Source organism: Peromyscus maniculatus, chromosome 23, assembly GCF_049852395.1.
Source record: "Peromyscus maniculatus bairdii isolate BWxNUB_F1_BW_parent chromosome 23, HU_Pman_BW_mat_3.1, whole genome shotgun sequence".
Classification (NCBI taxonomy): domain Eukaryota; kingdom Metazoa; phylum Chordata; class Mammalia; order Rodentia; family Cricetidae; genus Peromyscus; species Peromyscus maniculatus.
The window spans coordinates 14,404,389-14,418,773 of NC_134874.1; the positions used below are offsets into that span (position 1 = coordinate 14,404,389).

A 14,385-nucleotide genomic window follows, 5' to 3' on the forward strand; every position below is an offset into this window, starting at 1 on the left:
TACACTCACCTACATAAATACGCCCATGCACACACAAATAAAACAGTTACTATTCATAAAAGATGTATTACTCTTGCTGGGCGGTGGTGGTGCACACCTTTAATTCCAGCACTCAGGAGGCAGAGGTAGGCGGATCTCTGAGTTCGAGGCCAGCCTGGTCTACAGAGAGAGTTCTAGGACAGCCAAGGCTACACAGAGAAACTCTGTCTCGAAAAACAAAAAACAAAATTATTCTTTATCACATATATTGTTTTTCTTTTTTTTTGTATTTAAAAATTTTTTCCCAGCACTTGGGAGGCAGAGCCAGGTGGATCTCTGTGAGTTCGAGGCCAGCCTGGGCTACCAAGTGAGCTCCAGGAAAGGCGCAAAGCTACGCAGAGAAACCCTGTCTCGAAAAACCAAAAAAAAAAAAAAAAAATTTTTTCTTAGCTGGGCGGTGGTGGCGCACGCCTTTAATCCCAGCACTCGGGAGGCAGAGGCAGGCGGATCTCTGTGAGTTCGAGGCCAGCCTGGGCTACCAAGTGAGTTCCAGGAAAGGCACAAAGCTACACAGAGAAACCCTGTCTCGAAAAACAAAAAACAAAAAAAACAAAAAAACAAAAAATGTTCTTATTCATTTTATATACCAACCACAGATCTCACTCTCATCCCTCCCCCTGCTCCTGGGTTAACTTTTCAATGAATAAAATTTTGACAATTTACATTTTTGTTTTTTGGTTTTGTTTGTTTTGAGACAGAGTCTGTAACACAGGCTGACCTTGAATGTCTGATTTTCTTGCCTCCACCTCAAGCATTGGGATTACAGTTATGCATCACCATGTCCAGCTCTGGTTTCTATTTTAATGGGATTCATATGAATAAGTGTAACCAATGAACAGCAGCACATTGAGGTCTGCTGAGGTCAAAACCAGTATGTTCCTTACAGGCTCATGTGTGGAAGGTCCAGTCCCCAACTGGTATATTGTTCTGGGTAGTGGTAGAGCTAGGTGAATTCAAAGGCATGCATCTTTAAAGATATCTTCCCCTTGTCTGTCTGTCTGTTTCTCTCTCTCTCTCTCTCTCTCTCTCTCTCTCTACTATCTATCTATCTATCTATCTATCTATCTATCTATCTATCTATCTATCTATATCTCTCATTTATCTCCATCTCTATCATCCATCCATCCATCCATCCATCCATCCATCCATCCATCCATCCATCCATCCATCCATCCATCTCCTTCCTATGTTTCTGCTCTGCGTCAGCCTCAACACAATGACACAGAAATAACATGAACTGTAGACAGCCTTGAGCTGACATCAACCTTTCTTCCTATGAAGTTCTTTTCCAGGTATTTGCTACAGTGACTAAAAGCTAACAACAAGTTTTTCAGAATTTAAAGTGCATCGAGCCATCCTGAGACCAAAAAAAACCATCCTGAGAACTGCTAAGCTGAAGGAGAGGTTGGTTAAATATAGTAAGGGCTGAACTCAGCTCCTCCAGTGTTTATAAACGAAGGTTTACTGGAGCACAGTCATGGCTTCTTATGGTTTGTTTGTTTGTTTTTGCGGCGGGCTCTCGCTATGTAGCCCTGGCTGGCCTGGAATTCATTCTCTCTACTGGGTTGACCTCGAACTCACAGAGACCTGACTCCTCTGCCTTCTGAGTGCTGGGATTAAAGGCGTGCACCACTACACCCAGCACTGATGTTTTGCTTTGTTTAAGTTATTACTGTTACTGTTTAATTTATATCCTGTGTGTGTTTATACCACCACAGTGCAGATGTGGAAATCGGAGGACAACTTTGTGGAGATAATTCTCCCCTTCCACCTTTATGTGGGTTCCGGGGCTGGAACTCAGATCACCAGGCTTTCTTTCTCCATCAGGCATCAAGGGCCTCTGAGGCCCACTGAGCGGTCTCACAGGATTTCACTTGTTTGTATGTGGAGCTACTTCTGTGTTCCAACTACTTGTGCATCTAGTAGAAAAACCCACCAGCTTCAAAGAGAAAGAAGTCGGTAAAGAGCAAGCCTCGGAACTCTCGGCCTCAACTTTCGCATCTGTAAAATGGGAGCGATGAGCAGTCTGGAGGAAGTGACAGCAGCATGAAGCAACAGTGTGAGGGTATGTGAGGCATCCAGGTCCTCAGCCTCTTTGAGGCAGCCGTCTACTGTGCCCTGACTCTCTAGGGATCTTGGCGATGAGGAGTTTAGATAGTAACAAAGCTGGGTGGGTGGGGCTGGGCCATCAGCCTCACCCTCCCTGCTCACCTCCACCAGCTTCACCACGTTGGGGTGGTCCAGCTTCTTGAGGATGGCGATCTCCTGGTACACCTGCTCGATGGGGCCCCTGGGCTGGATACAGCCCCCGGGAGCTGGGCGAGTCCCTCGGGGTGGGGGCCGGCCTGCAGGAAGCACAGAGTTAGGGTAGAGACCTTCTGCAGAGGGCAGCCGCGAATGGGACAAAGGGCAAAGGACTTCTGGGAGCTGGGAGCAGCCTTCTCTTCACGCTTCCCCCGCTACTAGAAATCAGGGAGAGGGGAGTCCCGGCCCTCCTCCTGTTCACCCCGTCGATCCCTTTTTCTGGTCACATGCCCAACCCAAAGGGACCGAGGCTCACTAGTTTGGTTCCGATACATCCCAGGACTGCACAAACCAGGATGTGGTGAGGCAACCCTGAAATCTTAGCACTTGGGAGGGAGAGGCGGGAAGACCAGACGTTCAAGGTCACCCTTGACTACACACACAGTACAAGGCCAGTCTGAGTTCCTCCAGATGCTGTCTCGAAACAAAACAAACAAACAAAAAACCAAAAACAAATCCTCCTGTAAATCAATCACTTCTCCTCTTTGGGATAAAAGAGACGTAAACACGATCCCTCTCCTCAAGGCAGGAAATGGTAGGGATGTACCAGAAAGCCAGAGAGAAGAAAAAACAAAAAAAAAAAACAACCCACGAGTCATGAGAGAAAAGTGAGGACAGCTCTGCCAGGATGGCGTGTTACTCAGTCAGTAAGTTGTAAGAATGTGAAACCCAACTGTGAAAACCGCTGTACCCCACATCCTGTGTGAGGAAGCCTGTAGGGCTAAGGCGGCCCAGAACGCAGCTGTGCCCCAGCCTGGGCCAGGACAAGGTGCAGATTCGGCCGTTGAAAGGGGTAAGGAAGGGAGCAGAGGTAAGCCTTGGCCTGTAAAGCGACCACGGCGGGGGGCCGGAGTAGTACCACACCTGTCAGCCACCACTCTGGGGGCTGAGCAGGAGGATCCACGGGCTGAGACCAGCCTTGTCTCAAAAAACAAAGGCCAGGGCCAGATGTGGTGGCAGCTGGGATTACAGGTGACTGCCACGCCCACCTGCAGCCTGGCTTTTCTGTGGGTTCTGGGAATCCCAACTCCATCATAACGCTTACATGGCAAGCTCTTTATCCACTGAGCCATCTCCCCAACTCCTGGTATTATTTTATTTATTTATTTTTGAGGCGAGTCTTGCTCTCCTGAAGCTTGTTAATGTAGACCAGGCTAGCCTTGAAATCACAGTCCCACCTACTTCTGCCTGCCAAGTGCTGGGTTTAAAGAAGTACACTACCATGTCAGGCCCAATATGTGTTAAAAAAAAAAAAATTCAACATTTTAAATGTGTGAGGTCCTGTTTGTTTGGTTGGTTTTTTGAGACAAGATTTCTCTGTACAGCCCTGGCTGTCCTGGAACTCACTCTGTAGACTAGGCTGGCCTCGAACTCACAGAGATCCACCTGCCTCTGCCTCCTGAGTGCTGGGATTAAAAGGTGTGCATGACCACTGCCCAACTGGTTTTCTTTTCTTTCCTTCTTTCTTTCTTTCCTTCTTTCCTTCCTTCCTTCCTTCCTTCCTTTCTTTCTTTCTTTCTCTTTTTATTATTCTTCTTTCTCATGGGTGTACTTTTATGAAACAGGGTCCCATGCAGCTGCGGCTGGCCCTGCATTCCCTATCCTCCCCCCTCCAGTTCCCGAGAGCTAGGTTACAGGCACGTGCTCCATGCGTGCTAATTATTTTGGCAGTTTTTAGGACCATCACCACTAGATAACTGCAGAACATTTTTTGTTGCTCTTTCCAAAAATCTCATTCCTCCTCCTGCTGATCTACTTTTGTTCTCATGGATTTGCATCCTGGTATTTTATAGAAACGGTATTATATTAGAAGTGACTTCTGTGTCTGGCCTCCTTCACTTAATATGCTTTCAACCAAGTAACATCAGAAATTAGTGCCCTATGGTGGCTGAATACTAACCCACCGGATGCACATACATTTTACTTACTCATCCGGTTCAGGGCCACCAGGGATGTTTCCCCTGAACGGATATTGTGAATAGCGCTGCTAGCCACGTGAACGCACAAGCTTTTGTCTCTTTTTCTCTCTCTTGGATACTATGGAGAAGTTGCTGGGTCCGAAAGTGTGATGATTAACGTTGTTAACTAGAAAGAGTCTAGAAGCCCCTGAGAGATGGCCCCTGGAGGATTATCTTGAGTACATTAATGAGGTGGGAAGGCGGATCCACTGTGGGTGGCACCAATCCCTGGCTGGGATCCTGCGCTACGTTAGTGGAGAAAAGGAGCCAAACTCTGCCCTTCATTCTTCTCTGCTTCCTGACTGTAGATACAATGTAACCAGCTGCCTCAAGCTCCCATCCCAAGAATGAGCCAAAGTGAAGGATTTCATCCTAAAGCTGGTTTTGTTGGCCTTTTATCAGAACATCAGGAAAAGAAACTAAGACATAGGGTAAGCTTTTTATTTATTTATTTTGTTCATGTCCATGCTCAGCTTATTTATTTGTTTGTTTGCTTGTTTTGGCATGTATATGCCACAGAATGAACGTGGAGGTCAGAGGGCACCTTGCAGGCATTGATTCTCTCGCACCCTGTGATCCCTTGGGATTTAAACTCATATCGGTCATCAGGCTTGGTGGCAAGTGCCTTTACTGATGAGCAACCTCTCTAGACCTCAAATTCACCTTTTAAACTCTTAAATAAAAATGAATTAGGACCCATGGCAAGAAGTTCATCACTGCTCTCTCTCGGGGGAAGCTCTGTGCGGGATGTCTGTCTCTGCGGGACATCACATTCACCCCGCTCTGTCCAATCTCATCTCAGCCCCCACACCTTAGGACACAGCCCACAACACTCACGTGGAAAGCCAGCCTGTCGGATCAGCTTCTTTTTGGACAGCACTTTCATTGCCTGCAGAAGGACAGACCCCCCCGCCCCCCAAGTCCAGTTAAAGGGAGCAGGGAGGGAGACGACGAGGAGGCTCTCTCCTCCTCCAGCCTCCCACTGAGCCCCCAGGGCTCGGGGCCTCAGGACAAGGCAGCGAGAGCCTAGTGACCAGCGGAGCAAGCTGGTCCTGGGCTGTGAGGAGACAAGACTCCTAGAGTTGTGTCAGGGCCAACCCTGGAGGTTCCTGGTGAGCAGACCCAGCTGGGAACCCCTAAACTTCATGACTCCTGCCACTGAGTCAGACAACTAAGCCGGAGTGATGGGCCGAGAAGGGCTATGATGGCTGCTTGCCCAAAGTCATATGGTTAATGCATGTTAGAACCAGGGTTTGAACCTACACTGGACTGACCCCAAAGCCTCAGCTACAAGGGCACGATGTCCATCGACGGCCTTGTTCTTGGGGCTATGGAAGAGGCAGAAAGGGCATCTCAGAGCAAGGGTATGAAAGACACCTGCTCAGCCAATCCCTTCCCTGCCCCGTTTCTCCATCTGTAAAATGGGGGCATGGCTCCCTTCTAAAGGCCCTGAGTAGAATGGGCGAATGCGTACCCTAACCGCGCTCGGAGCTGTGCTTCGGATGCGGACGGGGATACTCACGTAGTAAGTATTGTCGTTCTCATTGTAAGCCAGCTTGACCACACCATAGGAGCCCTGGAGAAAGGAGAGGTCTGTGACACTGTAGCCAGAGCAGCGCTCTGTGACCCGAGGGCTCTGACAGGCTACAGACCCTGAGACTGCCTTTTGTCGGACTTTCCATTTCTGCAGTCTAAATTGGCTGCTAACATTTAAATGGAAGGAACTAATGTAAAAACCCAGGTTTGAAAAACCTGGGGGAAAGAAAGAAAAAAAAAAAAAATACCCAGGCGGTGGTGGCGCACGCCTTTAATCCCAGCACTCGGGAGGCAGAGCCAAGCAGATCTCTGTGAGTTCGAGGCCAGCCTGGGCTACCAAGTGAGTTCCAGGAAAGGCACAAAGCTACACAGAGAAACCCTGTCTCAAAAAAACCAAAAAAAGAAAAAAAAAGAAAGAAAGAAAGAAAGACAGACCTGGGAAAGTCTGGCCAAACACAGACCTCATTTCCATACAAAAACAGTTTATCACAGACTCATCACGCCACCCCTCTCTCAGATCCAGCCTGCTTCACTCACGGAGCCTCACTCCACAGCCTAGCAGTTAGCTCCGGCCTTTACGACTCCCTATGGTCTTACGGTCAGTCTACCTTGGCCAGTGATATTACTAACTCATCCTCTGTTAGCACTTCAGATGTTAGCCCCTGCAATAATGCTAACAAAAATAAACGAAAAACAGATGGTAAGGTCTCTCGGTGAGGGGGAGAAGAGGGGAGTACCATTAACGGGACTGGCACTGTCACCATGGTAATTTAGGATTCCTCTGGAAGTTTTCTGAACTTTTGCAGAAACACATCTAATTTTAACATTAAATTTAAAATAAGTGAATAAATGAGGTTTGGCGTGGTGGTGCACACTTTTAGTCCTAGCTCTTGGGAAGTAGAGGCAGGTGGATCTCTGTGAGTCTGAGGCCAGCCTGGTCTACATAGTAAGTCCTAATGTAGCCAGGACTACATAGTGAGACCATGTCTCAAAAAAGGTATTTTTTAAAATAAGGCTGGTGAGACGGCTCACTAGTTAAAATGCTGGCCACACAAACGTGACTTCAAATCCCAGCACTGACATAAAAAACAAGGTGTGGTATTGCACACCTATCATCCCAGTGCTGGGTCGGGGGTGGGTAACCACAGAAGAGTACCTGGGACCTGACGGCCAGCTAGTCATGCCCAATCTATGAGCATCAGGTTCAGTGAGAGACCGTGTCTCAAAGAATAAGGTGGAGAGGTACTGAGGAAAGACATGCTGACATCAACCTTTAGCCTATACACACACACACACACACACACACACACACACTCACACCCATGCACACACACACACTCACATACACACACACATGCACACACACCCATACACATGCATACTCGCATGCATACACACACATACATGCACACACACACATGCACACTGCACACTCGCATGCACACACACACACACACACACACGACCATGAACTGTAATCCCTCTCACCCCACCAGCCTTGCCTCCAAAGGTCCCTCTCCTCTTCTCACCCAGACCTCCTGGTTCCCTCTGGAGTGTCAGGGACACCCCTGGGTCAAGGTACGAAGGCAGCCCAACTCCTGGGCCACTTACCTTTCCAATTTCATCCTTCAGCGTATACTGATTCAGCTGCACACAGTCCTGGAAAACAAGACAGGGCACAGGTGAGGTGACTCTCACAGGAGCTAAAGATGCCTGTGTCACAAATAAAGGAACACATGTAACCAGGACTCGTGTCCACAGAGAGTCCCAGGAGTTGGGAGGCAGAGGCAGGAGAATCCGGACTTCAAGGCCAGCGTTGGCTACTTGGCAAGCCTGAAGGTGACCTGAGCTATACGAGACCCTGTTTCAAAAACCAAAACAGCAGTGACTACACAATCAAGAAACACCCCCACGCTCCCGCCCAAAACATCGTTCGTACTGGAATGGGGGAGACGGCCCAGGTGGTACAGTGCTTGCCAGACAAGCAGGAGGCCCTGAACCGGATCCCGAGAACCGGCATCAAAAAGGCAGGTATAGTGATACACGTCTGCGGTCCCAGCCATCGGGAGGTGGAGACAGGAGGATTCCCGGGGCTCATGGCCAGCCAACCTAACTAACAAACTCTAGGTCCCTGTGAGAGATTGTTGTGTAAGAACAAGACGGCCCTCATCTGTAACTTTACAGGAGGTGATCTCTGGTCTCCACATGCATTCCCACACACACGCACCAGTGCACACATGAACACCAACATATGAAGAGAGTGTGTTTGTGTGTGTGTGTGTATGTGTGTGTGTGTGTGTATACACATATATGTATTATTTTTGTTATCATAAGGGCACACTAGGGATCAAACCCAGGGCCTTGTACATGCTAGACAAACACTTCACCACTAAATTGCACCCTGGGCTACACAGCTAAGGTCCTGTGTCAGAGGGAGAGAGAGGGAGGGGGAGAGAAGGAAGGAAGGAGGGAGGGAGGGCAGGAGAGAAGGAGACTCAGAAATTACATATTACAGACTGAGCAGGTTGTATTTATGTAATTAGGAATATGTATATATGTAACAACAGCTAAAGAAAAAGAGCCATGAATTGGAGAGAGAACAAGGTGGGGGGCGGGGGGTACATGAGAGGGGTTAGAGAGAGGGAAGGGAAGGGGGGACGTGATATAATTTCAACACACAAAAGGTTATTATTCAAAATTGAGCCAAAGATCCGCACAGAAGTCTCCTTAAAGATGGATAAATGGGCCGGGTGGTGGCGGCGGCGGCGGCAGCAGCAGCAGCAGCGCACGCCTTTAATCCCAGCACTCGGGAGGCAGAGCCAGGCAGATCTCTGTGAGTTCGAGGCCAGCCTGGTCTTGAGTGCGAGATCCAGGACAGGTGCCAAAACTACACACAGAGACCCTGTCTCGGAAAAATAAATAAATAAACAACAACAAAAACAAAAATGCTGTCTGTCAGGCAAGGCATGCCCATTGGCACAAGAGCGGCACTGAAGTTAGGAATGAAACAGATGCTTTCTGACTGGATCTGAGGTCCACTCCACGGGTGGGAATTCAAGCTTCGCACTGTAAAGCCGGTCCAAAGCTCACCGCGGTGGAGGTCACGAGCCCTACAAGGGGACCCACTCCTGCTGTTCCCTTGACACGTTGTCGAACTGCCGCCCAGTACTTGTGTTTCTAACCCGTACGTTAGCGCTGTTCTCAGCCTTGGCCCGAGACGCTTCCCCCTGCAGTGGGCAGCAGCGAACGCAGAGACTCATAACTGGTCCGGCGCCCAGACTGAGTAGCTGTGAGAATGAGGGCTCATCCCTAAATGGGACCTCCACGTCGGCCCTCTCCACCAAGGCTCTGAGAATGTCTCGGAAGGGGACAGAAAACAGTGGAACGGGGCTGGAGAGACGGCTCAGCGGTTAAGAGCGCTGGCTGCTCTTCCAGAGGTCCTGAGTTCAATTCCCAGCAACCACATCACAACCATCTGTAATGAGATCTGGCGCCCTCTTCTGGCCTGCAGGGACACATGCAGAGCACCCATACATAAAATATAAATAAATAAAATTAAAAAAGAAAACAATGGAACAGCCGCAGGGTGGAGAGGACCACTGCAAAATGCTGTCTTCAGGATGTGAATTCGTGTACTCATGAACTCTCTGCACGTATGGGTAGCTGCACAAGAGCCAACCAACAAGGTCAGTCAATATTCCAAACGGCATCACTAACGGGACTTAATGGGTTACGAGAGAGAGAGAGAGAGAGAGAGAGAGAGAGAGAGAGAGAGAGAGAGAGAGAGAGAGGAGAGATGAAGGGGATGGGGATGTGTTGAGAACGTATGGAAGGAATGGGAGGGGGCAGATGGGTGGACAGGATTAAGATACAACGTTGACATGTATGAAACTGTCAAAGATTAAATAAAAGACATCCTGTTAGAAAAATCTGACACTGGGCTGGAGAGATGGCTCAGCAGTTAAGAGCAGTGGCTGTTCTTCCAGAGGTCCCCAGGTTCAATTCCCAGCATCCACATGGCGGCTCACAACTGTCTGTAACTCCAGTTCCGGAGGATCCAACACCCTCACACAGACATACATGTACGCAGAACACTAACGAACATAAAATAAGCATAAGTTTAAAAAGAAAAACCCGACTGATACTTGGCTGGGCTGACCTTGAACTGCTGGTCCTCCTGCCTCCATCTCCTGGGATTACAGAAGTCCATCACCGTGAGGTGCTAGAGGCTGAACGCCGGGCTTTGCCCACGCTAAGCGAGCACCCTGCCAAAGTGAGCCACAGCCTACCAGCTGTTTCTTAACAGACACCTTCCACAGGAGCCACCATTCTGCTCCTAGGACTACCCACAAGAAATGAAAATGATTGGGCATAAGAAGGAGCCGACAAGAGCAAGGCATGCTGGATGAGGCCGCGGGAGGCAGAGGCCGGTGAGGCCGCGGCCAGCCGGGATACAGTGAGATCTCATCTCAAAAAAAAAAAAAAAAATTTAAATAAATAAGTGAAATAAATCAACCACTAATACACGTCCCTCAGCGTCTGTAGGGGCTGGCTGCACAACCCTGAAGACACCAGGCACGCGAGGGCTCAAGTCCCTTCCAGACAAGGGCACGGCCCCGTGTGAGCACAGAAGAGAACCTTCATGCAGCCTCTCTCGATTACAGTTTGGCACTAGGACGTTGAGACAGCCCTTCTGGCCTGGAGCTCACAATCTAGATTAAGCTGGCCTTGAACTTGCAATGATCCTCCTGTCTCCACCTCCCGAGTTCTGGGGTGACAGGTGTACCCCCCACCACCACACCCAGCCCTCTCCCCTGACATCTTAACTCTTCCATTTTATCTGTGTTTGTGTGTGTGTCTGTGGAGGATGTCCCCACAGGTCAGGAAAGGGCATCAGATCCTCCGGAGTTAAAGGTGACTGTGAGCCTCCACGTGGGTGCTGGGAATAGAACTCGGGTCTTCTGTAGGGGCAGCCATCCATCTCTCCTGCTCCCAAACACTCTGAACCATTTCCAAGTTACTTATACATTTAATACAATGTCAGTGTTATGTAAGGCATTCGACTCTAGGCCTCGGAGGCAGCAACTATTTAAATTATCATTTAATGACAAGAAGAAATAGCCCGCGCAGGCTCATAGAGTTGCAAATTTTTTTTTTCTTCTGAATATTTTCAAGGTTGGCTGGATCTGTAGCTATCGGGGCCAACAGCGTACCCGATGGCACGGATTAATCTCAAAACCATTTTGCCGGAGAAGAAAACTGAGCTTAAAAAAAAAAAAAAAAAAGAGAGCTCCGGCAGTGAACCTGCTGACATAAAATCCTAGAACTTGCAAACTAATCTAAAACATTATAAAAAAAAAAAAAAAAAAAAAAAGCGGCTCCGAATGCCAGGCGTGGCGGCACACACCTGTACAACCTCAGCATTCGAGAGGCTGAGGACAGAGGGTCATGGGAAGTTCAGAGCCAGCCTGGGCTACATAGTGAGATCACAGTGAAGGGTGGCCCCTCCCTCAGCCTACAGGAGACACCCTCCCTCGGCCTGGACCGCGGGGAGTTTACCCGGGAGGGGTCAACGAGAAAAATCAGTTTGCGCGGCTGAAATGTGAAGGGGTTGTGTGTTCCGTTTCTTTTGAGGCTCCATGCCGGTCTGTGGCCCCCACTGCCCGTCAGCTCATCCTCCCGACCCCCCCTACCCCCCATCACAGCTCACGGACCTGCAAACCTGTGATGGAGACGTGGTGAGACTCCACCGTGGGCCGCCGGGGCATCCGGGGAGAGGACTGTGGGGAGGTGGCTGGCGAGTAAGACACGGAGGGGCAGACGCAGCGTCCATTCATGTCCAGGCTGCTGCCGGAGGCTGGCCCACCCTGGGACGGCTCCTGCAGGGACATCTTGCGACCGGAAAGTAGGGGCCGTGCCTCGGCTTCCGAGGCATCCAGGGGCAGTTCCTGGTCCTCAGCCTCCAGAGGCTGGTCCCGGGCCAGGCTGAGGTCCACACCCTGGCCTGGCTCACACTCGGTGACCACAATGAAGGATTCCATGCCCAAGTGGATGCTTAAGGACGAGAGTCCCCGCAGGGCCTCACAGGGCTTCTGGCTTTCCCGGCTGAGACCCCCGCTTCCCAGTTCATCCTGGGGGGCCGCCCGGTCGCTGGTGGGCTGGCTAGAGACACATGATGACATGGTGTGTGTACCGACTTCATCCGCCAGGCCGGGGCACTTCCATGGGCAGCAACGGCTGCTGTAGAAAGAGAGAAAGCGTCAGCCAGGCAGGGACAGGAAACTGAGTTGCTCCTCTGGACCAGGCTAGTGTCTGCTTTGTGTCTCCTCGAAACTGGCAGCCCAGCATGGCTGTATAACACTTAGGAAGCTGAGGCAGGGATACCACCAGGAATTAAAGACCAGCCTGGACTACATAGTATGCTCCAGGCTAGCCTGAGCTACAGAGCAAGACTCTGTCTCAAAATAAAAAAAAAAAATGTGCAGCCAGTTGTGGTGGTACATTCCTATAATCCCAGCCCCCAGAAAGTGAGAAGAGGAGTTCAAGATCTGCCTGGACTATACAACAAGAGCTGTGTTTGAAAAAAGAACCTATTGCAAATTAGGATGTGATATGATCTCCCAGTCCATGGTTGGAGAGAATGTTCCATGATTAAGAATTAAGAACACTTGCTACTCTTCGAGAAGATCTGGGTTTGATTCCCAATACTACACCCATATGGTGGCTTATAAACTCGGTAACTCCAGTTCCGTGGGGAACTGATACCCTCTTCTGATCTCCAAGGACATCAGGCACACACACGGTGTACAGACATATATGCAGGCAAAAGCATTTCACACACATTAAAAAAAAAAAAAAAAAAAGCAATGTATTCTTTGCATTCCTTCTCACACACCATGACAAGGAACCCAAATTCAATTCCCCATAGGAAACAAGTATAAGGAGCCCCAGGAGATTCCCTATGGGTCCTTATAGGATTGGCAGCTATCTGCAGTGCCGCTCAGCGGGGGTCTGGGTCTACCACTGCCTGGCTCCCCACCCCCCACTTTTCTTTCCATCAAGCAAGAATCCACAGGGGCTGAACAGTAGCTCAGTCAGTGGCGGCGAGCTGGCCTTGCATACACAAACCCCTGGGTTTGATCCCCAGCACCACGTACAACAGCAAGGTGGACCACGTACAATAGCATGGTGGACCACGTACAACAGCATGGTGGACCACGCACAACAGCATGGTGAACCACATACAACAGCATGGTGGACCACGCACAATAGCATGGTGGCACAGCCTGTAATCCCAGCACTTGGAAGTGGAGGCAGGAGATCAGAAATTCAACGTCATTGTACTTAAACTACATAATGAAATTTGAGGTCAGCTTGAAATACATGAGACTCTGTCATTGGGAGAGACAGAGAGAGAGACAGACAGACAGACAGAGACAGCCAGGCATGGTGGCTCACACCTTTAATCCCAGAGGCAGAGGCAGGTAGATCTCTGAGCATGAGGCCAGACTGGTCTACACAGCAAGTCCCAGGACAGCCAAGGCCATAGAGAGAGAATATTAAGTGAAGTCTCTTGATACTTTGATATGTGTAGGAATGTGTATGAGTTCACATGTGCATACGTGTATGTTCAGAGGTCAGAGGTCAACCTCAGTTGTCAAAGAACCTTTCCACCTAGCCAGTGGTGTGGCACACACCTTTAATCCCAGCACCCAGAGAAACCCTGTCTCGAAAAGAAAAGAAACCAAATAAACAGAAGAAACCTCTCCACCTTGTTTTTTTTTTTTTTTTGTTGGTAGTAGAGGTGGTAATTTTTAATTTTTAAAATAATAATAATAATCATTGTGATTATTATTATTGGTTTTTTGAGACAGGGTCTGGGTGTCTCTGTGTAGCCCTGGCTGTCCTGGAACTCACTCTGTAGACCAGGCTGGCCTCAACCTCACCGAGATCCGCCTGCCTCTGCCTCCTGAGTGCTGGGATTAAAGGCGTGCGCCACCACCGCCTGGCTTTAAATTATTTTATGTGTATGGCTGTTTTGCGTATATTTGTATGTGCACCACGTGTCTGATGGGTGCCCAAGAGACCAAAGAAGGGCACTAAAATCACAGGCACTGGAATTATCGGGGGTTGTGAGGTACCATGTGAGTGCTGGGAACTGAACCCAGCCAGGTCCTCTTAACCAATGAGCCATCATCTCTCCAGCCCTCCAACCTTGGTTTTGGAAAAAGGGTTTCTCAGTAGAACCTGGGGTCTCCAATTAGACCAGGCTGGCTGGTGAGCAAAACCTGAAAGCCAGCCAGCCGATCTCCATCTCCCCTGCTCTGAGCTTGTGAGCATGTGCTGCCCTGAGTCCTGGGCTCAAGCTCAGATCGCTGACTGTGGTATCTCTAAAGCTCCTGTTGACTTCTCTTTCACAAGTAAAATTATCTGGTGCTGAGAGGTGGCTCAGCAGTTAAGAGCACCTACTGCTCCTGCAGAGGACCCAGGTTCGATTCCCAGGCACCCATGCCTATAACTCCAGTTCCAAGGGATTTGATGCCTCTGG

At 49.4% G+C, this 14,385-nt stretch overlaps 1 protein-coding gene across 9 annotated transcripts in view; it reads right to left on the reverse strand.

Annotated features, from left to right (window-relative positions):
• Positions 1-14,385, reverse strand: part of Camkk2 (calcium/calmodulin dependent protein kinase kinase 2) — a 55,321-nt gene that overhangs the window by 26,810 nt on the left and 14,126 nt on the right. For 8 of the 9 annotated variants that reach the window (XR_013047492.1, XR_013047491.1, XM_076560005.1 and 5 more), the window contains exons 2-6: positions 11,552-12,077; positions 7,449-7,496; positions 5,824-5,877; positions 5,139-5,190; positions 2,251-2,384 (exon numbers count right to left, since the gene is read on the reverse strand). Coding sequence is in view for 7 of the 9 variants with exons in the window: in XM_076560005.1 (XP_076416120.1) it covers positions 2,251-2,384; positions 5,139-5,190; positions 5,824-5,877; positions 7,449-7,496; positions 11,552-12,019 (756 nt within the window). In the remaining 2 variants the exon portion in view is untranslated. The remainder of the gene's footprint in view (positions 1-2,250; positions 2,385-5,138; positions 5,191-5,823; positions 5,878-7,448; positions 7,497-11,551; positions 12,078-14,385) is intronic. The other variant, XM_076560000.1, reaches the window with a different exon arrangement.